The following is a 26,055-nucleotide window of genomic DNA, read 5'->3' on the forward strand; positions in this document are numbered from 1 at the left end:
AAAAAACTATAAACGTTAAAAGATAATCTTATACTATTTAAAGTGAATCTACTAATCCCTCAACATTTTTTCTCCTCCCACAGGATCCAGAATCTCTTCTGCTCAGAATTCCGAATTAAATAAATTTAAAGACAATTTAGAAAATAATTTGCGTTCAAGTTTTTTTGATACTATATTAATTTTACATTTTTATACTATCAAGCAATTATTATTTTTATTTTATATAATATTTTTATGCTTAGTATAGGCATTTCATAATTTCTGTGATAATGAGGCTTCATAAAAATTGTTTTTGCTGTTCAATTACTTCTTATTGTACGCTGATTAATAATTATGAGTTTACTGTGCTACAAAAAATATTATCATAAATGATTATACTAGAATAATATTGTATATTGGTATACGGTCTTATTTATCTTTGATTTAAAGAATGATTTGTCAAAAAATATTTTTAGCTTATAATCGTTCACTGAGTTTAATGATTATTGATGTTTGATATCATTAAAATCCAAAATTATAGTAAGTTTTCAAACGTTTGAGGTTTTTATTGATTACTACGTCTATTAAAATCTAAACTATATGATTATTCTGTACAAACATTAGAATGATAAGCAAACTATATGCCTAATATTAATTGGTATAATAACTTACTTATTCTCGTATGGAATTTGCTGTTTAATTTTGATTGATAACTAATTTTATTTCGGCTATTTCATTCGAGTTTAATTTTAATTATAATTTTATCACTGAGAACTTAAATTTTAAAATACCCTGTTTTTTCTATTTCTATTTATCTTACAATTTTATTGATAATAATTAAAATTAAAAAAAATGACAAATAAAATTTTTCATAATTACCAATTATGTGTGCACAATAATTGTAAACATAATATATTATATAATTGAATAAATTAATATTTTTCTTGAAAAGTCATTAAAATTGCCTATATAAAACCCCTTTAAATGCTAATGTTTAAAGCTCTTTAAATTGGTTGCAATTGAGAAAGTAATAATTCCATATTTTTGTATTATATAAAAAATAAATATTATATTATAATATTTTTTACTTTTAAAAATCTGAACTTGTATTTTTGACTAAAATTTAAGGTTCACTATCTTAATATTTAATAGTTCTAAGTGTATTCTTAGGCCCGTTTGTCGTTACACGCTCGTCGAATTCCGGTTGGCTCACAGAGTACCGTTGTATGATTAATTTCTTAAAAATGTTTCAATTATCATAATATACTAAATAAAGTAATTAAAAACATTATTGGTAGGTAAAAGAGATAGGTACCTGTCCTTTGTTTACGTATCACGAATCTACGATTTTTTAAATTATGGACTATAATTAAGGTTTCAAACATACATTCATAGCCTGATAGTTGTATGTGTTAAATATTATATTATATTTAATTGTATTTATACTGTTAATATAACTATATATTAATTGTATTATTATAAAATCAAGTTTTATAAGTTACATAAAATATTAGAATTTTTCAAAAATCATTAACGTTACATATTGGTTTGGAAAAATTCTACAATTTTGATTTCCTTCCAAGTTTCAGAAGAGAGTGTCGAAGAGTGCAAAAATAATATTAAGTAATTATCAAATTTTCGGAGTTAAATTAATATGAGATTGATCGGTGATTTCTAATTCAAAGTATTACACTGAGGTTCGGTAACTGCTCGTTGAGTATAGGTGTGAACAATACAGTTGAGTGTTAATTAATTAATCAATTATTTATTTGAAACGAATTCGAGTTTTAAAGTATACGATATACCGCCAATGAAAAATGTGTCCGCCAATGACGTCACAAAAAATTAGGAATTCAAAAACTAGTGTATGACTGCAAATTAATATACTCGGTACGCCATAGTGTGAACCCTACGTTGAATCGACGATCGTGATACGATAACTAATAACTACCTAATAATTAATAATAACATCGTAGTATACATTAATTTTGATCGTGTATAGTTTTAACATAAGAGTTCATGTACTTGAAATGATTTTCATTAATTTTAAATTGTATAAAATAGATAGCACAACAAATAATTAATGACAATAAGTCGATGTTGTTGTGAAAAATTTGAAACAAAGAAACACGTGTGTACTTGTATTGGTAATGCTTAAGGATTATTCAAAACGATTTTATGAATTTATTTAGTAGTTTGTAAACAATCATAAATTTTTTGTATGTTATGCGTAATTTAGAAAACACATGGTTAGTTATCACACGTAGTCTGTGCGTATCAGGCGTATAAAGAACATTGTGTATAGTATGATTACTACAACTCTGTACAGTTTCAGCATCGATTAGGTTCGACCAGGATTCATGGTTAAAATAAATTAATTAATTATAAACATTAAATATAAAATTTGTGTTCTGTACATGTATTGATTAGTATTATTAACAAGTTTCAAATATTCATAATAAGTATATATCTAATACTTTTACGAACGGTTTCATTTATAATTATTATTTTTTTTATCTTGCAAATAATAAAACTGTATAAAATTTTAAATATTTGTGGACAATAGACATAAAAAACATACACATTCGGTGGTATTACTGTAAAATAAATATAAAGACAATAAACGGATTTATAATAATCAGCTATTTAAATAAATTATTGATGAGGAAAATAATGTGAAATAGTGATGTGTGAAAAAAAAAACATGTTTTCTGTTATTATTTATTTTCAGATTAAAAACAGATCTTTTATTGTAAATCCGTTTTTTCGGTATAACATATTACATGGCCGTTACTGGATTTATCTACGACTGTCTCGATGATTATGACCATATGTGTTATACTTATTAATATCAATGATATATAATTACTAAAATACACAAGTGGAAATGAAGCAAACCAGATTTGAAAAAAAAATACTTTATAACAGTATTTAGAATGCGTTTCATAAAAATAACTGAAATTATACCTAAACAATTGTTCAACTATTATAAAATCGCTTTTTATTAATTATGTTTATAATTAAGAAATATTAAAATAAATTAATGTATGACATATTAAATAGATATTTTTCATATTAAATTATATTAAATTATATTAAATTGTTTTATTGTTTCAACGAATAAAAATTAATAATATAATAAAACGATAAATAAAATAAACAATAAATAAGATAAACGATAAAAAAAAACGAATCCTATTAAAATAAGTGACGCACTCATGATGTGGTCGTTTTATCGAATTGTCTTCAAATGCACTTTGGATGAAAAAAACTGTTACATATTATATCATTTTTAAGTTTCCTGATACATATGAGAAGAAAATGTAGAAAATGTATATTATAAGGCAATATTATAAAACAACATTGTAATTATATTGTTTAAACGAACCAAAATACTAATGAAGCAATTCGCTTTCAACAAAACACGCATTTTCTTGATCGAACAAAAAGTTCATACACTAATAGTTTATCACAAGGACGTTTTAAGAAAAATCGATCAAATAGCTCTATAACTGTTTGCAATTCGAGTGTATTTCTCGTGTGCGCGTGCTTTAGCTACATCTAACCGGATTAATATAATTTTTAAGATTTAAGGGTTATTTTGATTCGGTCGATCTGCATAGTTATGCGCACAGACCACTTCTCACCACCAAAGCATAGTTGAGTAGTTGTTAACAAAATAAATAGTTAAATTTAAGATTACCGTGCATGTAACAAGTAGTATTTTGCCAACACGTTTCGTTGATTTAAGTCCGTTTGAGATTTTTGAATATTTATCGCATGCAATATCAAGTATTCGATTACTTTATTTAAATCGAAAACAATAAACAGTAGAACTTTGGGTTGTTTATACAATGGTCATTGAACATGGGATAAATGCTTGTTGAAACTAATATAACACTCTGTTCTCCGTAGACGAATTCGATTACATGTAATGGAATATAATTGCTTCCGATCATTAATATGCGTCGCTTGTCGCAGAAGAATAATTGTGAACATTTCCCATCATCAAGTTTCGGGCAAAACAAATAAATCGAAAGTTGAATATTTTTCAAACGTTTTATTCCGTACGCGAATTGTTATTATGACGTGGCAAACATGGCACATATATTTTTCACGCTTTTTTAAACCCAAAAGTGTACACTTATGACTTGTTTTATAAATACGGAACGAATACGTCTTCGGCCATCGTAACTATGAAGCTGTCACCGGTTTCTGTAGTTTCTGATCGCTAACTTGTCTGCGTTTTCTCGTCGCCGTAAATAACGTTGTTGTCAAGTATTTGATGAAGAACTAGCCCACACGAGCGCACCACGTATTATGTGCTCCGTGCATCATCATGTCCAATCATATTATGATCGTTCTCGTGTTTTATAAATTCGTACGTGCGATTTCTCGGAAATTCACGACGTATTATTAATTCAATGTCTTAAAACTTCGGATCCTAGTCAAGTATAAAACCGATTGTCGCAATAAAATATTTTTGTAGTTTGTGATATTATCAGAGTAGGTATTTTACATGTCGAGTTAAATACAACCTATTTTATGCATTATAAGCTGACTGCAAACAGTCAGATAATATTGACATATTTTCTTTTTGATTAGGTGCTAGAATGGCGAACAAATAACGTCGAGTTATATTTAAATGGTCCTAAGTTGGACGAAATAGATATACAAGTTGATTATTATAAGTATTAGTAATAATCAAAACTAAGTGTTTTATTTCTTGAAAAAAGAAAAAAAATGTAATTTAATAAAAAAAAAATTATTCATTGTTTTAATACATTTATTTATTTAATTTATCAATTTATTGATAAAAATAGGTAGTACTCAATTAAAAACTTATTTAGAATTATATTATGTAATATGCATTATATAAACGTACCTATATAATTTTCAAGATTAAAATATTAAAATTGATTATTTTAATATATAAATAAATTTGTTTATTTATTTATACTTTGTTTATAGAAATAAATAAATTAATGCATAGCCTGGAGTATTGATTATCAACCATTTACTAATTTTTAATTTTCATTACATTTTTTATTATTTAAATTGATGTAAAGTGTTAAACACACATGTATTTTTACATAGATATTCTAAAACGAGCAGTTAATAGAATAAAAAAAAGATACAGATAATAGCAATGGGTAATAAATATAAAAATTAACAAATTTGTGTTACAAATAAAAAATAAAAGATAATTAAATAAAAATTTTAATCAAAAATAGTGTAATATTTTTATTTTGGATAAAATAAATGTGAAATCATTTTTTGTGTATAATGTTTATAAATATAGATTAAAAAATGTTGGGGAAACTATATTATGCTTATTTTTTTAAACAAACTATACGTACAATAATTTGGTTATAATATTTATAATATGCTTATAGCACACAATTTGTTAGGTATAAACATTCTAAGTTAGTGATCAACGAAATAAAATACTAACGGTTCGAAAAATTTTTTTTTTAACATTTTTAATTTATTTAAAACATTTTTTTTCAATTTTATTATTGTTCTTTAGTTTTTTTTATTAATACATAGTTTTCGAAGAAAATAAAAAATAATTTCACTCAAGTACATTTTTGGTGCAATAAGATAAAACACGAGGCTTTAAGTGTAGATTCATTATCTGAAAGTTTTATCACAGAAACTTACATCATTCGAATTAATATCGCAACTAAAATACATCCGTGTAAATGACTCCTAACCTGCAATGTTCGTAGCAAGTCTTACTATCTGTATACACACCATCTGTAATATTTTCAAGAAACAAAGAAAAAAATTACAAATAATTGATCTTACTAACATACTATGCTAATTTTTTTCAAGACAAAAAAAATAAATTAAGTTAAAACATATGTTTTTGTAAAATGTATTACGTATTGGATATATGTTATTACATCATGAGTAGATATGCTAAAAAAAAAAAAAAAAATAAATAAATAAATAATAATAATAATTGCCTGAACATAATAAATAATAACATTAAACGAATGCGCGTTTTTAGACTAATTAAACTGGTTAGACCAAGATGTATTTTGAAATATTGTTAGTAGGTGTCCTTCGAGTAATTGACAAAGACCAGTGATCGAATATTCGAATGTCTGATAAAAGGACAACCACGTGCAATGGATATTCGATAATTGCTTAAAATTGTACGTAGAATAAACTATTCACGTGTTATTCGTTATCTTTAGAACCTTTATCCTCGCTTCAAATGAACTATTTTTATTTGTTATTTCATACGTTTGCGAATTGGCGACACTTTAGTGCATCTGTAACGACAAAAACGTTGGCAAGATACAAAGAAAATAATTTTTGTACATGCTACACCTTAAATTAACTTTGTATAGTATTATATTGATATTAAATATAAAACTATAAATAACGCACAAGAAATAAAACAATATTTAAAACTATCTAATCAATCTTATTCATTAAATCTATGAAGTAAAACATGTTTGACAAAATTCTATTTCTGTATGATGTACGAATAAAATTGAACAATTTACGTTTTTATTGAAATATTGATTGTTGAATGATTTTTGTATTTTTGCGTGCGTATAACTTGAACAATTTAAAATATTTATTTTAATAAACTTTAACTAACAATACTTCCGAAACCGGCTTCTGTTTGAATTTAATAATATAAAATATTTTATTTCTTGCCAATACTGCCATTGAACATTTATAATGTGTATAATGTATTACAGTCAGGGGCGCACAGTGGGCTAGAATTCAATTTTAAGCGGCAAAAAATCTAATTTTTTTTAATTTGATTAAAAATAGTCCTTATCAATACGGAATGAAGGATTTTTTTTTTTTTTTTTTTTAAAATGATTTTCACATTTTATTCATCGAAATTTTATTTTTCTCACTATATTATAACTTATAAAATAACATTTGAATTTGAATGATTTATTATATTTTAGTTTATATTATTTCATTATTAAATATATGTACAATTCTTGTTCTCATAAATTTTAACATAGGTATACATTTATATGTAATTTAATATAGATAATAAGTGTTAATTTGAATCAAAATTCGAAGTTGTATCGTTTTCTGATGATTGTGTTTCTTGATTTTCCAAATTCAATAAATATAATGTGTCTGGAGAAAATTTTTCTTTTAAATGGTTTTTTGGTGGACTTAGCTATAATATAAGTGGATCCGAATATATAAGAAGAAAGTGTATTAAGTCTGAATTAGTATTAATACGAAAGGATTTTTTGAAATGATATTCTCGATACCTTAGATAATTTTTATTTAGCTATTTTTGAGCTTCCGATAGTTATCCAATTGGGAGAAACACGTATTTTATAACAATAGAACCGTGTATTAATACTTTGTGCATACTAGGGGGCATCCGATACCATTTATATAAATGCACATAAAGTTCTGCTGTTTCTTTGGCGTAGTTATCAAATTTTTCAAAATTAATGTCAAGACCACTGGAAATCACCGTTAGTATTGTCGAAAATCTATTTATTAAATTAGCGTTTACTTCAGTTATTTCTGATACCATTTCAGAGTCTTTAAAAAATCTACGGGCAAAATTTCCGGTATTTGATATTCCCATACCCTGAACAACTCTATCGACTTTCAATCTCATCTCATTCCATAGTCGATTTTGAATTTCTTTTTTTCTCTCAGCAATTTTTGTTGTCCTACTCATAGTTGGAGTTGATAACTTATATGCTATATGTAAAATGCGTTTTAGAAACTTAATCCACGTATGTATGTAGATAAATCGTATTTTATGTTTTTTATATTTATATCAAAGTTGCACAAGTTTTAAAGGTCATTCATTGCTTTAGGATTACATTGACAAATAAAACATTTTTGTCTTGATGTGTTCGTTAAAACATTAATAACTTTTCCATCAATCATAGTTATAATAAGTGTGTAATTAATGATTAGTGATTTTTCATGATCATGTACTATTTCTGTGGTTTGTATGTTTTCAATATCTTGTTCGATTTTTTGTACTTCTGTTCTAGTTGTTTCTGGAGTCTCTTTTGTATATATAAATTTTATTGGTCTACAGTAGCGAGTAGGCGATGGTTTTGGATTTCCCCACAAAATTATTTGTTCATTATTTTTCTTTTTATTTGCAGTTAATCATAAAGAAACTAAAGAAAATAAGAAACCACTTGCATCTGATTTTCTGTTGTGTTCGGTTTCATTATCATTAGAAAAACATTTATGGTATTCGTTATAGCCTGAGCTTCCATCATAGCCACACTTACATATGAGGTTAATCTATTAATCGTATGGTCTAAAAGATGCTGAAGTGATATAGATGCATCGACTTCACTTACTTTAATTTCATCAGGACAATATCTTATCTAAGCCGAACGAATTTTATCGTATGATGAGTAAATATTAGCTCCCCTTTGTCTCGCTTCCAAACGCATTGTATTATTTGAATCTTTAGTCATTCAAGTATTTATTAAAAACGCGAGGGCTTCGTCTTCTGAATACGGAGTAATTTTATTTTTTTCAAATGATTTATTATAGTTTTCTTATTTTTATTGGACAATTTGGAGAATACTATGTCATTTGCGTGAGAAAATTTGGAGCAGCATGTTTTCCATCTCTATACAAGATAGACTTTGTGGCATAAACTAACTCTTGAGAAGAATGTGAATCTTAATTATTTAGAACGATCACTTTTTTCAGAAAATAATTTTTTAGGCCTACCTTGGATTGTTGATGGTTGATCTATTGATAATTCATCATTATGGGTCATATGAAGAACATTAACCCGTCGTTGGTACACATGTGAGCGGCACGCTCACACAGATAAAATTTTGAGTGTAATTAGTAGAAATGTTATTGAATTAATTTGATACTATTAATACCTTTAAATAACATATCTATAAACATTTACAAAATAAATGATAGCGCTAATTTTCATATTCGATTAGTTATTGCTCGACAAAGTCAAGAATACCGATTGAGTGAGGGTCGCGCTAACCTTATACTACGAGTGCTTTACGCTTTCACACCACGAGCACATGCGTATCCTACTATAACAATGAAAACCAAGCAAATATTTCAAACAGTAAATAGACCTAAGATGATAAATTCAACAATCACTACATTTCTTTTTATATTTAGTTTTATATAAATTTTATTACTTTGTAAATAAATAAAAAAATTTTGAAATAAATTTTAAATTTTTTTAATTTTAATTCATAATCTATAAATATAACATAAAATTACAAAGTACTTTTTAGTAAAAGATAAAAAAATACATATTTCTATACATGATTTGATTGTATTAATTGATCACGCAATTAATAATACCATAAAGAGCGAAATGTGAGCGCAACGCTCAAAGTGCAGCAACCGTGTTACGAATTGTATGAGTACCGTCGATGAGATAAATTCTAATTGCAGGCAGTTATTACTTTTATTTAAAAATTTAGACAAATCTCGTCTTGAATCCCGCCATTTTTTATTTGTGGTTGTACAATGACCCGTAATTTTGCTTTTCAATATATTTTCAATTTTTACGTTTCCCGATTGGCCACCTATCTTATTACGCATGTATGAACAAAGAATGTTGATTGTATAATTTATAATTTATTTAATAATAATTAAATATTTTTTATTGTATTTTCAGTATTCATTTTCCTACAAACAAAATTGCATAACTCAGTTAGGGGCACTTAGGGGCAGATAAAACCACTAGTATTTCATAAAACAGAAGTTAAATAATAAAATAAAATATTTATCAAAGATCTATAAATCTCTATAAATTATTAAAAGTATTTTGAAATTATAATGAACCCATTTTATAGTTAAAAAAAAGCAAATACCATTATTAAAATAAAAAAAAAAAATCAATATTTATGACTTAATATTTTTGAAACTAATTTTAAAATACCTGATATAAGTCTTCGTATGTGTAAATGAAATAAAACTGAAATATATAGGCTTAATGTTCATAAAATACAATTCAACTATGCACTGTATAATACCACAATGTATAGCTAAATGATGGAAAATGAAACACTATCTTATTATTTATATTATTGTTTAAGTACAAAAACCATTGTTAAATACAAATAACCATAATTAATCCTTATCCACAACTAATAATAAATGTTATTTAATAAGTTTTATCTCTTATCTTGGATACTCAGAATTCCTTTTTATGGCTGTTTAAAATTGAATTTCAGCCCACTATGGGGCGGACTGGTCTAGCGGGACACTGGAACAAATCCTGGTGGTCCGTTACAATAAAAGATTAAATGGCCTGATAATATATTAGAAATTAAAAATATAGTATTACGATATTTTAATCGACAAAATTGAGGAAGTGAAGTTATGAAAAAAAAAAACATAATTATGTAAAAAAGGAATTACTTTTAGAGTTAATTTTAATATATAGGTATTATGTTAAAATATGTACTATAACATATAACATATAACAGTATCTATAAAAAAAACATTTGTTGAAAATATTTTTTAAATAATAAAGGTTTTTTTATCATTATTATTATTTTTGCAAACTTATGAATAGGGATCAGAAGTTGTTGAATTTGCATGTTTTTTTTGTACCATTGAATTTATTGCTAAGCGAGTTAGAAATTCATCCCAAGACACTACGAAAAACATATCAAAAGTATCGTATCGTACTCGGGTCACTGGCGCTATCTGTTATGGTCCTCGATATGAGTTAAACGAGGATCTCATAGTCATAGGACTTCAAAATATGAGGAGAGAGAGCTCAAAATATGGTTTCATGCGGTTTGAGCTTAACCGCAAGATCCTATATAGGAAATTATCCGTTCCTCCTCCACGGACAGGAACATCGGTCGTTACCCAGGATTAAGGTAGTAACCAAACATCTGGTTCAGCTTCTGGTCTATCCGGGCTCGCTTGGCTTAAGGTAGTCTTTTCATGTTCCTGCGGAACTCGTGTGTCGTAGCAACCATAACGCCGAGATATTTTTCCTTCGTGATGATGTTAATTATCTCGGGTTGCAAGGTACTCGGGTCCACAATGTCTTCCGTTACCGAACCAGGAAACATTGATGTGCACTTGAAATTCTCGATGGCGAGTGTCATAATGCCCTGTTTGCCCTGTTGATCTGCAAGCGTAAATAAAACGGTTTTTATTTTAACGAAACATAATGTATGTGTAACGATTGCTTTGGAGCAAATAAATTTTTGTTTTCCACGAGGTCAGGAGTTAATCGTTAATGATCGTGAGTTGTTTGTAACAGGCGTTAGGTTTTATTTGTAATAATGCCTATAATCTAATTACCGAAGAATTGTGTCTGCGTCAGGATTGGAAGTTGGTACGCGTCGTCACAGGAGTTTTGCTATCCTTTATTGACGTCGACAGCAGCGACCTTCATCATCGATGCAATTTCACGATTTCTACAGTCCGAATGTGCTGTCCGTTATTGAATTTCGCCGTGACAACACGCGTTTTTCGAGCTCTCGAGAAATCAACGTATTCCAGTGGAAAAAATCGACAATTTTTTGCGCAAGATACATCAAAAGAATACTCAAGTACTACAAACCAGTTAAGATCTCAAGAAAATCGAACAAGGATTGGTGGACTTAGAGCGACATCAAGAATATTCAAGTAAAAAATTAGATTTACCTTAGTTACGTAGACACTACTCCTTTCTGGACGATAACCCCTCTCATTTTTCCAGAGAACGTTCCCACGGCCGTTCTCCATTCTTTGATAAAGGTTTCAACCTTTTCCGTTGAGAAACGGGTCTTCCAGGGGCTTTTGAACCCCTAAAAATAGATATTTCATTAATTTTATACAAAAAAAAAAAAAAAAAAAGGAGGAAAATCAATAATTTTAAAACCGAGGCAATTCGCTAAGATTAAAATCAATTTGTTTATTTAGAAACAATTCTTTGAGGTCTCAATTATAGGGTCCGATTGCTAACGAAATAAATATAATTCGTTATATTAACATTTCGATTAACAGACATATAATTAGACCACCTTACCCGTCCAGATAGGAATAGTAGGCGTTCTTTCAGTAGGTTCTTTCAGCACAGACAACATTAACGATCAAGAAACAATGAAAATTATAGAAGTAAGTTGCTGTTCACATAAACCAGATGAATCAGATAATGCTACAAACGATGAAAGTTTAAGCGAAGAAGAAATAAATAATTTATCTGAAACAGAAGAGCAATCTCAATGCTCTTATGAATCAGATGATTTGAAAAGTCAAGAATAGAAATGGATCAGAAATACATTAAAGAACATATGACAAAATACAATACACAGTAAATTTAAACTCTATTGACAAATCTTGAAAAAATAAATTACGAAGTCCAAGAAATACTAGACTGAGAGTCAAAAAGAAAAGGAATGTTACAACAAAACAAAGAGAAATTACTTTATTTAAATAATGAAATAAACTATAGTATTGGAACATTGAGATACATAAAGATAATTCATGAAAAATTGATTTAAGTAAGTCTTGATCATCTAAAAAGTGTTATTAAAATCGCTTCAATCGAAGCCATATTAAAAGGAAATAAAACCGATCAAACTACACAAACTAGACCTATTTATAGACAATCCGAATATATATAATTAAAATAAAAATAATTTAGTAGCTATTAATATTTTATTTTTTTATGTTCCTATTACCTATATATATATATATATTTGGTGCCTCAGCTAGAATCAAGCAGGAGTAGCCATTACAGTTAGTAGGTGGAAGCGTCGGAAGCGACTACAAATATTTGTTTCTGCTAATGAATAAGACCCCAGGGGGGTACTTTAATCAGTACTACGGGCTTAGCAAACCCAAGGCCCAAGCTGCTCCTTCAAGGCAAGAAGGTTGATCGTGGGGCTGACAACCCCACATCGTAAAAAAATTACGTTAAGAAACTTCTCACTAACAAGCCTCGGAACCCTATGATTAACTTGGACAAAAGAAATGGAACTTGGCCTGGCAAACCTGAAGTTTTAAGATTCGGAAGATGGAATATATGAACCCTTTATAAACCTGGAGCTCTGCATAATATAATCCAGATAACTAGTAATTACAGATCAGAAATAACTGCTTTACAAGAAATAAGATGGCCAGGAAATGGCATTTTAAAATCAGAGAACTCTACAATCTTCTATAGCGGAACAAAAAATCAAAAACATGAAAATGGAGTTGGTTTTATCATAAAAAATTCAATGATAAATTTGGTTAAAAAGTTCGAACCAATCAATGATAGAATCTGCTACTTGTGAATCTCGGGAAAAATTCTGGATGTCGTGTTTATCGATTGCTATCAAAACGGAGTCGGCTGAAAGCAACACAAAAGTTGACTTTTATCACTCACTAGAAGGAACTTTTGACAAACTTTTCACGAATTGTATAACGATCATGGGCGAAGACCTAAATACCCAAGTCGTTCGGGAAGAGGTTTTTCAAAGCACAGTGGAAAAGGAAAGTCTACACCTAGAAAATAATAGTTATGGAATAAGATTAATTTGCTTCACTACATCAAAAGACCTAAGAATTAGCAGCACCCAGTTCCAACGGAAAGAAATTTACAAACATATCTGGACCTCCCCAGGTAGAAGGTTTAAAAGCCAAATCGGTCATATATTAATTAATGGAAGACATAAAACTGTATAACACAAGTAAGAAGCTGTCGGGGTGCTGATGGGGACACGGATCACTATATTGTGACAGCATGTTTTAAAGTAAAACTATCAAGAATATGGAATAAAAGAATAAAAAGCAAGCCAAAACTGGATACAGAAAAACTCAGAGACCCTGAAACTAGAAGAAATTTCCAAATACTAACAAGTAACCTACTAAGTAATGAGCCTAGTAGCTTAAGCAAAAATATAAAAAACGAATGTAAAGAAATTAAAGAAACAGTTAATAAGGCCGTGGAAATCTTTAAGGATAACACTCGATAACCAAAGAATTCATGGTTCAATAACATATACAAGGATGCAATTAAAAAAAGAAGCGAAGCCAGAATTAAAGCTATACAAAATCCAACACCAGAAAACCATGAAGAATTTTTAACACTTAGGAACCGAACTAATAAAATTATTAGAGAAGAGAAAAGCCGAAAATGAATTTGTAAGTAGCATTGTGGAACATAGGCTAAACCCAAGAAGGTTCTTCGAAAAATGTAATTCTATAAAGTAAGGTTTTAATGCTCAACTTACTATACTGAGAGATGATTATGGACACCTTATTACGGATGAAGCGAATATTGTAAAGAAGTTTCGGACTCACTTTAAAGATCTCTTAAATATAAATCAAAACAATAATGCTTCAGAAGAGGATGACACGCTCCGCTATACAGTACAACCAGAGATCACTTAACTAGTTGAAGAAGAGATTAAACAAATTATAAAAATGTTAAAGAATAATAAGGCCCCTGGTGAAGATAACATAAATGCTGAACTAATTTAAATATCGACCCCAAAAATGCTCTCGAAAATATATATTCTAATCAATGAAATCTGGAAAAAAGGACAAATCTCTCATGATTGGAAAACGGCAATAATTTGCCCAATTTATAAGAAAGGGGATTTAATGAATATAAAAAACTACAGAGGGATAGTGCTATAAAATACTTGTTATAAAATTTTATCTACTGCAATTTTACACAGACTGGAAATATACTCCAAAGACATAATAGGAAAATATCAAACTGGATTTATGAAAGGGAAATCTACCATAGTCCACATATTTACAATTAGACAAGCACTAGAAAAGTATTATGAATTCGGAAAAGAAATGCACTTATGTTTTGTTGACTTTAGCCAAGCTTACGACAGTATCAATAGAAACAAATTATGGAGAACCTTAGAAGAATTTGAAATATCTATAAAATTAATTCAATTAATAAAATAATGTAATTCTAACTGTGAACTACTACTGAACTGTGTACTGCTGTACTAATAATGATAATCTATTTGCCTATCTCAGAAATATTTAGATATTTATTAACCTGGACATTTTTTTTTTTTTACAATATTTAATCAAATCGTTGAACGCCGGGGTCCATAATCATTTAAGAATGAATATAACAAAAAGGTATAAAAATTACCCGGCACACGAAATCGTATGTCAACATTTGCTCACGATGAATTTCACAAGTCTACAGTGCTGGACGACGACAATGAATTAAAGCATGTTATTCACAATCACCACTGAAATAAGGGGTGGACTGACCTAGCGGGACAAATCCCGGTGGCCCGTTACAATAATAGATTAAATGGCCCGATAATATTTTAGAGATTAAAAATATAGTATTACGATATTGGGGAACCTAGTGAAGTTATGAAAAAAAATCTAATTATGTAAAAAAGGAATTACTTTTAGAGTTAATTTTAATATATAGGTATTATATTAAAATGTGTACACAGTATCTATAAAAAAAAAAAATTTCTTTTATATTATGTGTAATTTTATATATCTACATAAAAAGTTGAAAATATTTTTTTAAATAATAAAAGTTTTTTATCATTATTATTATTTTCCATATTTATGAATAGGGGTCGGAAGTTGTTGCATTTGCATGTTTTTTTGCACCATTTATTGCTAAGCGAGTTAGAAATTCATCCGAAGACACTACGAAATACATATCAAAAGTTTTTAGTGCATATTTTTGCATACTTAGTGATTTTGGAGCATATATCTTGATTTTACATTTTTTAGAACATATTTTATGATTTTTGAAGATTCAGTATGAAAATTCGAAAAAATAAAAAAATAAATACATTCATATTGAGAGAATTTTCTTGATATTCTTGTATCATATTTTTCAAATTTCCATTTGACATTAAAAACAGTGTTTTTCCCCTATTGGTTATTATAATATATATTTATAAATTATAACTACAGCTAGTTTTATCTAAAATAAAGTATTATACAAATATCAAATAGGAACACCTGTTATCAAAATACGATGACTTTCTATTAATACTTTTCTAGGAAAATAACTCAATGATTATTGAACATTCTACAAGTGCATTTTTTTATTCAAGAAACATTTTTAATGCTATTTTATTATTATTATTATTTTAAATTATGATTAAAAATTAAAAATCAGAATTATTTTTATACTTTGATTTTTCTATATTTATAATTTTATAAAATATTTGTGCAAATGAAAATGTTGTGTACAAAAATAAAATATATGTGCATATTTTTAGAGCATATTTGTACTTTTTTAAGCGCATAAGTGCATGCATATTTAGTACTTCTTAAGTGCACTAAGTTCCGAGCCCTATTGATGAACAAATCCTTGTTCTCCTTTTAATTTTTGGCCTGGCGAAAAAAAATTCCCGTCCTGAAATATTAACCCAGTCCGTCCCTCATTAAAATAATAATGAATAATTTAAATATTGTACATTTTACGCGTATCGTAAGTTATTCAATTTGATTTGTTTTTAGTAATTTGTATATTTTTTCTTTTATTATATGACTTATGTATCTCTATGTATATAAAAAACTTGTAATGCAAAGTGCCGAGAGAAAAATCGTTGATCATTCACATTAAGAATAATTATATAATTAATTATTATACTTTATGAAGTATTTATTAAATAAAATTTTTTATTACTAATAAGTACTAATAAGTAAATTTACCTTTCAAAATTTCATAAAATTCTTGTTTTTCTATTGGTATATAATCATAGTAATGTAAAAAGGGGAGGTTAGTAAAGTGAGTTACTGCCATAATTTGTTGTGCATGTTGATTTGTACGAAGCTTTTCTCACGTTTTTTAAATATTTTAAGTACCCACTCCGATATGGTTCAACTTAATTTTTAAGAGGTGAGCTTCAGCCTCCATACCACCACTTGTATCCGTGCCTGATAGTAGATATTTTTAAACCACTTTGAAATATATTAGAACAAAATATTCAATTTTTCAGTTTAAAGTATGTGACCCTAAGATTATTTGTTTTTTCAATAAGAGATTATATTGACATAACAGTTATATATTATTCTGCTTTTTAGATGGTTTATTGTTTAAATGGTGCAGTGATTCAGTGGATTTCATTGGTTTAATTTCTTGTTTATAGTTACCTAAAATGTTGCTGTTTACGTGAATGGAGATAAAGTTTCACAAGTAAATTATTTTAGAATGCTTTAATTGTTTAATAAAATGTTTATTTGTCACGAATTTCGATTAAATTGCCTATACTGTACTGCTTAATAGAAGAACAAAATCAAATATCTAGCAACACAAATGTATAGATGATTTATTATTAGTTAAAATATTATTAAAAATATATCAAAACATAATACTTTCAATAGTTTAAAATACTTGTTGGTTCATTAGTAAACATTGTAAATACATTTTAATACATTTATTTAGAGATATGAAATTAAATAGCTCTATGGATTGATTAATTTTTTTGTATAAAAAGAAATAAGCGCTTTTAAGTGTTTAATGCTAGAATCCTATTTTTTGTACCAACAAATATTGTTATTTATTATAGGATGATCTTATTTTTATCTCATTTTAAATTAATATAAATTTGAATCAGTGTTTAATATTCTTATTGCGATAATACCATAAGTCAGACACTTTCCGGTGTTAAAATTTATTTTATTGCTTATTAAATCTTAATGTTAGTACCCCTATCGTTTCTACCACAAATATTGATGCAACATTTAGTATATAAAATTATCAAATATAATAATTCTCTCTAAGCTGTACATTTGTTACTGTCCGGTGCACTGAAGATTTATGGTATTACTGAAAATGGGGAAAAAAAAATCCTTTACATAATTCTTATTTTGTGCTTGATGAACGTAAATATTTTTTTATTAAGTTAATAATATTGTATGATTTTATAAATTATATTGTTGTTTGTTGGTTAGTTTCACGTTTGAACCGAAGTTAGATTTTGTATTTCAGTTCTAAATTTTATTTTTAATATTACGTTATTGTTGATGATATTTATATTAAATATACAGAATTTTAATATTTTTTTCAATTTATTATTGTGAGTGCTATTGATTTAGAAGTAAATAGCTAGTATACTTGTGACTTGACAATAAAGGGTTATATTAATGGCTCTCCAGCCCACTTGCCTTTGTAGTGGCTGTTGTCTGTCAAATAATATTCAATATAATTTATAGTAGTATTTTCTTACTTGTACGTTATTGTGACCCACTATTTAGCTCTCTAAGTGACGTAAAAAAAAATAAATACTATTTTTATTGTGTAATGCAAATAATATATCCGGATTAATAATTAGTTTTTTTTTCAACAGTATATAATCATTTAGCTTAAATATATACCTATATACTATACATAATAAAAGAAAAACTATACGATACATCATAAACAGTTACTACCCATGTAAATGTAAAAATTATAACCCATGTAGTCATGTAAAATATAAAAACTACTTAACTAATTTACATATTAAAATTACACGAGCAATGCATTTATAACTATACTTTTTCAAACACTTAATAGTTTATTTCATAAACTTATTGAATTTTATAATAACTTCGAAAGTATATTTTTATAGTACAAAAGTTTCTTCTCGTATTTTTCAGACTATCTTAGGATAAACAATTATATAAAGATACTTATATAATATATATATATATATTATATAATTCTTATTTTTATTGGTGATCTATTAACAAAATGTTACGGTTTGCATTCGTTAATTATTAATAAAATATTTTAAATTGTACACTGTACATTAAAAAGTTTTCATTTTAAAACATGAATTACATTTTAAAGAATACTATGATTTTATTTTCTGTGAAATATGTCATAAAATGGGTTTATTATGTACAGTTATATAATTAATTGATGTATCATTATGACAATGTATTGTAAAATAAATTGAAGTAAATGGTAATTATATTATTATTTTACAGAAATTTAACTATTTTCTAAAAGTATTTTGAATAAATTTACCTTTTTTTAGGCCCTTGAAATTTTCAAGTTTGTTAATATTTTTAATAATTATATTATCATAATAATAATAATATAAATTACTACGTTTGAAAATTTAATATAAGACTTTATATAAGTTGCTTCTACTTCAATGTGAAAATATCAAAAACATATAGACACAATTTTTTTTGTTATAAATATTTTTCTAGTTTAAACTTTTAAAAGTGTGCTATATTCAAATCTTGAAAATGTAATGGTAGATGTTTTATAAGTTTTTCTTTATAGCCAATAAAATAAAAGTTTACTGAAAAGTGACAAAAATTGTATAATCATTAAAATATTTGAAATGAAAAAAATTTATACCTTACCTAACCAAACTTATTAAAAAAAAATATTTTATTGACTTAATTATTTTAACTATTGATTTTCATTCTTTTTTTTTTTTACATGGTAAGCAAACAAACACTTGACTTATTAAATATCTACGGACCATAATTGATGGTTTAGACTATTATGGTGGATGTATTACTATAAGCAATTAATTTTTATTTATATATAATTAAAAAAAAATACAATGAATACACTTAAAAACACTTAAAAACACTTAAAAACGCTTAAAATTACTATTATACAATTTCTGTATTAAAAAGCACACTTACATATTCATTTATAATATTGAGTTTTATTTTTATTTTTTGTGAACAATCTTCTCAAGCGAATTCGGAATCCCGCATATTTCAGATTAGCCTATGTTCGAATTAACTAGACCTTACTGTTATTCGAAATTTGCATGAATCTCAATTATTGAGTTGCAACATTTTGAGTAGTTTTGTTCAGAAAATTCGTTGCGTTGTAGTTTCAAAAATTTGAAACACAGCAAATTGTTTTAATCTGACGTAATTTCATATTACATAGACTATACACTTAAAATCGAAGGTGTACGGGTCGGTATAAGAGTGGTGTGCGTGCCCTGCTAAAAATGCTAGATTAGATAATATTATACTAGCTCTCTGTACGAACAATAGAAAATTATAATGTTTATAAATAACAATTTTTAATTAACAAATCATTGAAAAAAATGCAATGCTTGAATTCAGACGTGAAAATTAAATAATTTAAAGTAATAAAAAGTAAGCTTCGATAGAGGTTTGATATAATGTTATCATTCAAGTTTGATAATAATATTTTATTTGATTTGAAAACATTTGTGTAATTTAACATTGTATAATAAATTTTCAAATTGTAATTAGTAGCGATTAGTTTTCTCTTATATACTCTGATAGTTATCCTTTAAAATCGGGGTTATTAATCTTGGCAACGTTATATTGCTGTTTAGTATTTGATATTTTTATCATATTTATTTATATATTAAGTTAATAAGCACCTACCATATATTTATAAGTATTAATAGTAAAAATAACTTTTGGTCCCCATAGTCATCTTATCTGGTTCAATGTTTAGGATTTAATCGAAAATTCCCATTTTATATAATTATATGCAGTTTGTCAAAGAAAGGATTCATTGCTCTTACCTACGAAATTAATGTGGCATTATAATATAAACAATTTTAAACTATTCAATATTAAGTAATTGAAGAAAGTTGTAATTACAATATACAAATTATGCTATCATCACTTTAGTATCTAGAATTATGTTCATTATAAATACATATAAAATCGATCCTTTCTGTTCTGCCACTATTAATTATTTTTAAAATCATGTATCTATCAATTTAGTTTCACATATTAATTAATATAGCAGCTATATTATATATTATATTTTATACTGTTAAATATTAAATTTTATTTTATTTTTTCAGTTAGTATATAATTATGTTTTAATATTACTCAAAAATGTTATTATTGCTAGATTTTTATTATACCTAAATATCAAGGGCATATTTGTGTTGAAGCAATGGGCCCCCCCTCCGGGTGAAACAAATTTTTCTTCAATAAAAAATTAAAAATAATTTACAGTTCATTACAGAGGCATATACCCAAGGGGGGTTTTCGGGTCCGGACCCCTCATTGAAATTTCTACATACTCAATGGTTGAATGGTAAATAGTATATAGGTAGTGTAATTTAATTTCCTATTATTTTCAATATACAAAGTTTATAAATTATATAATATACCAATAATTTATAAACCATGTTTAATTTATACATATTTTTTAATATTACTTATTATTGTTAATTAAATAATTTTTTTTTTTATAACATTTTACTACAAAATAAAAATTGATTTCAAATTATAGTAGGTACCTACGTATTATAGTAATATTTTGTGCAGAATATGTGTGATATGTGTATAACTATTGTGACTATTACTATAGTTATTAACAGTAATTTGTTGGTATTGAATTAAATTATAATTATAATTAGAGACCAGATGAAATAAAAATGTTGGACCCCCCCCTTAAAAAATTCCTGGTTACACCCCTGGTTCATTATTTACAGCTCATGTCCCTGTTACTCATTTAAGTGAATAAATAAAAATACAAGTACCAAATTGAATTTAATATTTATTTAATAAATATATTTAAACAGTGCCGGATTAAACATTTGTGGGTCCCTAGACAATTAAAATTTTGGGCCCTACAAAATAATTTTTTACATAAATCTTTAACATTACAATCCAATAATTAAAATAAATATTTTAATAATAACCAACTATTATTAATAAATAAAATCATGTTTATTCAATTTTTTAATTTGCAAGAAAAATGAAAGAATTATTATATTATTTCTATTTTTTTCAAAATAATTTTGTTATTATTATTGCATATAACATCTACAACTTAATATATATATTATATTTCATAATGACTTTTGTTCTGTAAATTTGTAAATAAAATACAGGTATTATTTAATAAAAAAAAAATATAGTTTTCCGTTTTCATAGGGCCCCTTAAATGAGTAAGGCCCTAAGGTGGGCGCTTACTTTGCTTAATGGGTAATTCGGCACTGTATTTAAAACCTACTGCATATTAAATAAGTATTAATAATAACAACACAAATAGTTCTTATATTAAAATTTTACCTTCAATCTGAATCTTGTATAAAAAAAACAACAAATAATCTTAGTAGTAATAGTACCTATTAATTATTTTTTAAAAACTTTAAAAAACAATTAAGATAGGTAACTTAATTTAACAAATATCTAAGTAGAAAACATAAGGTTGATAAGTAGTCAAATAACAAATTCCAAATTTCCTTTTTTTTCATTTTGGCAAATTTGTTGATTATTTCATCAATGGATACAATAATATTTTTATACACATGCAGCAAAGCCAAACCTATTAGTCTATGCTGGCCTATTCTTGATTTTAACCATGTTTTCAATTTACAAAAATGTATTTTTTGGCCAATATCTGCAAGTTAAAGAATATGGAAACAAATATTGTCAGTTATTATGATTATTATTTGGGTTAGAGACTTCTAGCTCTATAAAATATACAAATATGCATGCATCTGTGCACAAAAAAATGACAAAATACCTATGCACAACAAAAAGTACCAAATATAATGTTGTAAAAAAAAAAAATAGGCGAATAAAATTATTAAGGACTTATATAGCTCTAATACTCGTAAATACAAAAATATACAGTATGCATAAATGCTCCAAAAATTACTAACTAGTAAATATGTGGTAAAAAAAGTGTAATTTTAAATTACTTCATATTATCTGATAAATACCTCGGTTATGGTTGTAAATTTCTATAACTGTAGCAATATCTGTGGAAGATAATACCACTATTCGTTCCATAACCAAAAATGTTATGATACATGAAGATAAACGAAAATTGATACCCGTGATTAAATTGACTTATTATTTAATTAATTATCATACTATAATAATAGACTAGTAATTCATATTCTTAATTATTTATATATTACATTTTTTTAAATAAATCAATGTATTATATTCAAAAAAAATACGACCCTTGGGGGGACGAATGCCCCCTTCGCCCCCTCAAAGACGTCCTTGCTAAATATGTAATTGAGTCCAAACTCGTTTAATTTTAAAATAAATAAATACCTTAATTTTTTCTATCATTACGCATGTGATCATGTAAACATATTGAGTATATTATTGAAATTTTAAAAACAAAGAAAACTAGGAATCATTATTTCTTTTGAACAGCATACTCCCTGAGTTTGGTGAACTATATAAAAGCAACGAAGAGAGGTCACCATTTGGTATATTAAGACCTTTAAAGTTTTCAACTTAATTTCCCACGTTCTAATTTCCCATTGTACCTCCTGTTAACAACTTTCAAAACGTTGGAGACGTTAAACGTAAGAGAGTTATCTATTTGAATATAGTGATCAGCTGTCTTCCAAAAGATTGTTAGATTTTCAGAATAAATTACTATCACAGTATTCTTAAAATGTATTCAAACTGACATAACGCTTAAGAGCTCCATTGTCTTTTTTTACTCGTACTATTATCGTACCGCAGTTTATTGTTATTAGGCAATAATAACAAATAGGGCAAAATTAAATAAGTATTTCAAAATAAATGTAATATATCACGCTCGTTCAGTTCGTCATCAGGAGAATCAAAAAAACGGCAAGTACCTTCTGTATAAAAAATAAAAGTAGAATAACTTCCATATAGAAATCGAGATCGGTTTGACCTAAAGCGTCCCAGCAAGAGATCGAGAGACCCCTGCTGTGCGATCATTGTCATCGGCTATATTTATTATACCTTCACAACTATTTACAACCATATTACAATAGTAATAATGAAAATAAAAATAATGCAGAACAGTCGAGTCTTAGTGAATGGTTTTAACAAGACTCTTTTCAATTCGTCCTTTAAAAATATTCTGTACTAGGTTATTATTATTTTTCTCGTTTTATGAACTCTGGAACCTCAGAGTAAATAATATTATCAATTATATATTACTTGTACATAAAGTAAATTACTATTGCATTTAGTATTTATATGACCTGTGGCCTTTGAAGAAAATTTTCCAGGTATAGTTCTACAAATCAATATGATTGTCTTTCTTCCCTTCAATTCTAAAATAGTCCAAATTATATATTGATTACATTCGTTCAGAATAAAAAATACTCATACAATGTTGTGTAGATTTTTAAGATTAACGCGTTAAAAGTTGAACCAATTAATGTGTATGGTATATTTTTGTAATTATTATAAGTTTGAAAATAAAGTAAATTAATGCAACCAAAAAGTTGCTCTGCCAAAACTCAACTTTGAATGTAATAATTAAATGTATGCATAAAAATTTGAGAGGATGGTTTTGGATTAATAATGACTGATGAGTACACTTTTGAAACTAAAGTACTATATGATTTTAATTTATATGGTTTTAATTTTTATGTGATCATTTGACATAAAGCACTCTATTAATATTTAAATTTATAATGTTAAATCAATTATTTGGGAGTTGTCGTTATTTTGTTGCAAAAGGTTTCAAATATTTTCGAATTAGACTATCTAGGTACATTCAATACATCTAACTTTTCTCTGTACGTCTTTGATATATAGTTATATAAATAGTTCATGCTAAAGTTGTAGAGGGTGATATTTTGCTTAAATATTATTTTAAATGTCAAAACGCAAAAACAATTACTTTACGTAATAAATGTAACATAATAATCAATCGTTCCTAACATGGTAGCTAACACATTATATCGTAATTGAAACGTTACAAACCCCGGTAATAAAAATATCGACACAATCAAATTTTCCAATTGCTTTGTTAAGAATAAAAAGTAATCCAAGTGGCAAGAAAATATTAATAATGGAATATAAAAGTAGGTGTAACTAAAACATGTATAGTTCAATAATATTGAAATTCAAAACAGGGAGTGAGTACAGCGAAACGCGCCATCAATAAAATGGTTTTGTGAAATGAAATATTTTTATCAGAGGTATTTTTAATTGAATGGAAAATATTCTGAAAATGTTTGTATTGAATTTAAATTTGTTTTCAATTATTTATTATTGAACGCCAATACGCTAATATTTAATGCAATGAAAATTTGTATAACTATTTCGATATGATTAACATGTTATTTTATTCTACGCAGTTATTGCTTTTATAGTAATCTAATAAATTTAATTAGAAAAATGTATTTTAAATTACATACTATACTTTTTTGATTTGTATAAATTGAAATTGTACCACATATGTAAAATTTCTTACATTGATTTGGTGTAAATATCCACAATGCAAAAAATCTTAATTTCAGATTTTCCATTAATCTATGTTATAATTTTTTTTTAATCTAATTAAAATTTTTAATTTAATTTTAATTTTATTAAACATATCCATGTTTATATTTTCTTAGCAAAAAATATGAACTAAATGAAACGTAATATTTATTAATGAAAATTATTTTATTAATTGTGTTATTTTTACACTTTAAAATTTGAGTTTTGGTTCATTTTTAAAATTGTACTATGGTAATATTTATAAATGTATACAGTTTTTTATTGTTTATTCAAATTGATAATTAATTAAACTATATTAAAAATATATAGTTATTTATGATAGTGTAAAATGAGTTACCTATTTGTAAACGTATACACTTTATGTGTATTAAAACTTTGTAATAGTTTTTTAAGTATTTATTATTATTATTTATAAAATATATAAATACTCGTAATGATGGCAATTTAACTAATATTTTAAAAGCATAATTTTTTCTACTTCTGTTATATTAATACGGACCACTAAGGTCCTTTACCGATTCCAAAATCCTTATCCACTGATCCCTGCCCGTTACTATGTCGATACAGAAGGTATTATTTATTTTGGACTCTCCTCACCGTATTAAACCATTTTGGGCGCAGTCTCTCCAGGGGTCTCTCCAGCATAACGTTCTTTATGAAGCATCCTACTACCCACCACACGTGAACCGCACATTCTATCCTTTTACCACGTATGGATTGGCAAATTCTTGGATAGCTATAAAGTATTTGTAACCCGTCATTCCTTCTCTCGAATACCTCTAAATCCAAATTATACACTGATCCATGTATTTTCCTTAATATTTTCCTTTCGAAACTTGAGAGTTTTTCTTCGTTTCCTTTTAAAAGCATAATTATTTTTAAACATTTTCTTACAATTATATATTTATTTTAAGTTTCAAAATTAATTTAAAATTATTTAAACACCTATCGAGTATTTTA

General features: G+C 26.5%; 1 protein-coding gene across 3 annotated transcripts in view; it reads right to left on the reverse strand.

The window, feature by feature from the left end:
* Positions 1–10,570: 10,570 nt before the first annotated feature.
* Positions 10,571–26,055, reverse strand: part of LOC112691624 — a 118,319-nt gene continuing 102,834 nt past the window's right edge. Inside the window, exons 3-5 of one of the 3 annotated variants that reach the window (XR_003149329.1) lie at positions 11,617–11,759; positions 11,272–11,525; positions 10,571–11,087 (exon numbers count right to left, since the gene is read on the reverse strand). Coding sequence is in view for 1 of the 3 variants with exons in the window: in XM_025565951.1 (XP_025421736.1) it covers positions 11,622–11,759 (138 nt within the window). In the remaining 2 variants the exon portion in view is untranslated. Of the gene's footprint in view, positions 11,096–11,271; positions 11,526–11,616; positions 11,760–26,055 lie in introns of all 3 variants that reach the window. The other 2 variants (XR_003149328.1, XM_025565951.1) reach the window with 2 other exon arrangements.

The sequence above is a fragment of the Sipha flava genome, unplaced genomic scaffold (genome assembly GCF_003268045.1).
Source record: "Sipha flava isolate LNK unplaced genomic scaffold, YSA_version1 65_pilon_pilon, whole genome shotgun sequence".
Classification (NCBI taxonomy): domain Eukaryota; kingdom Metazoa; phylum Arthropoda; class Insecta; order Hemiptera; family Aphididae; genus Sipha; species Sipha flava.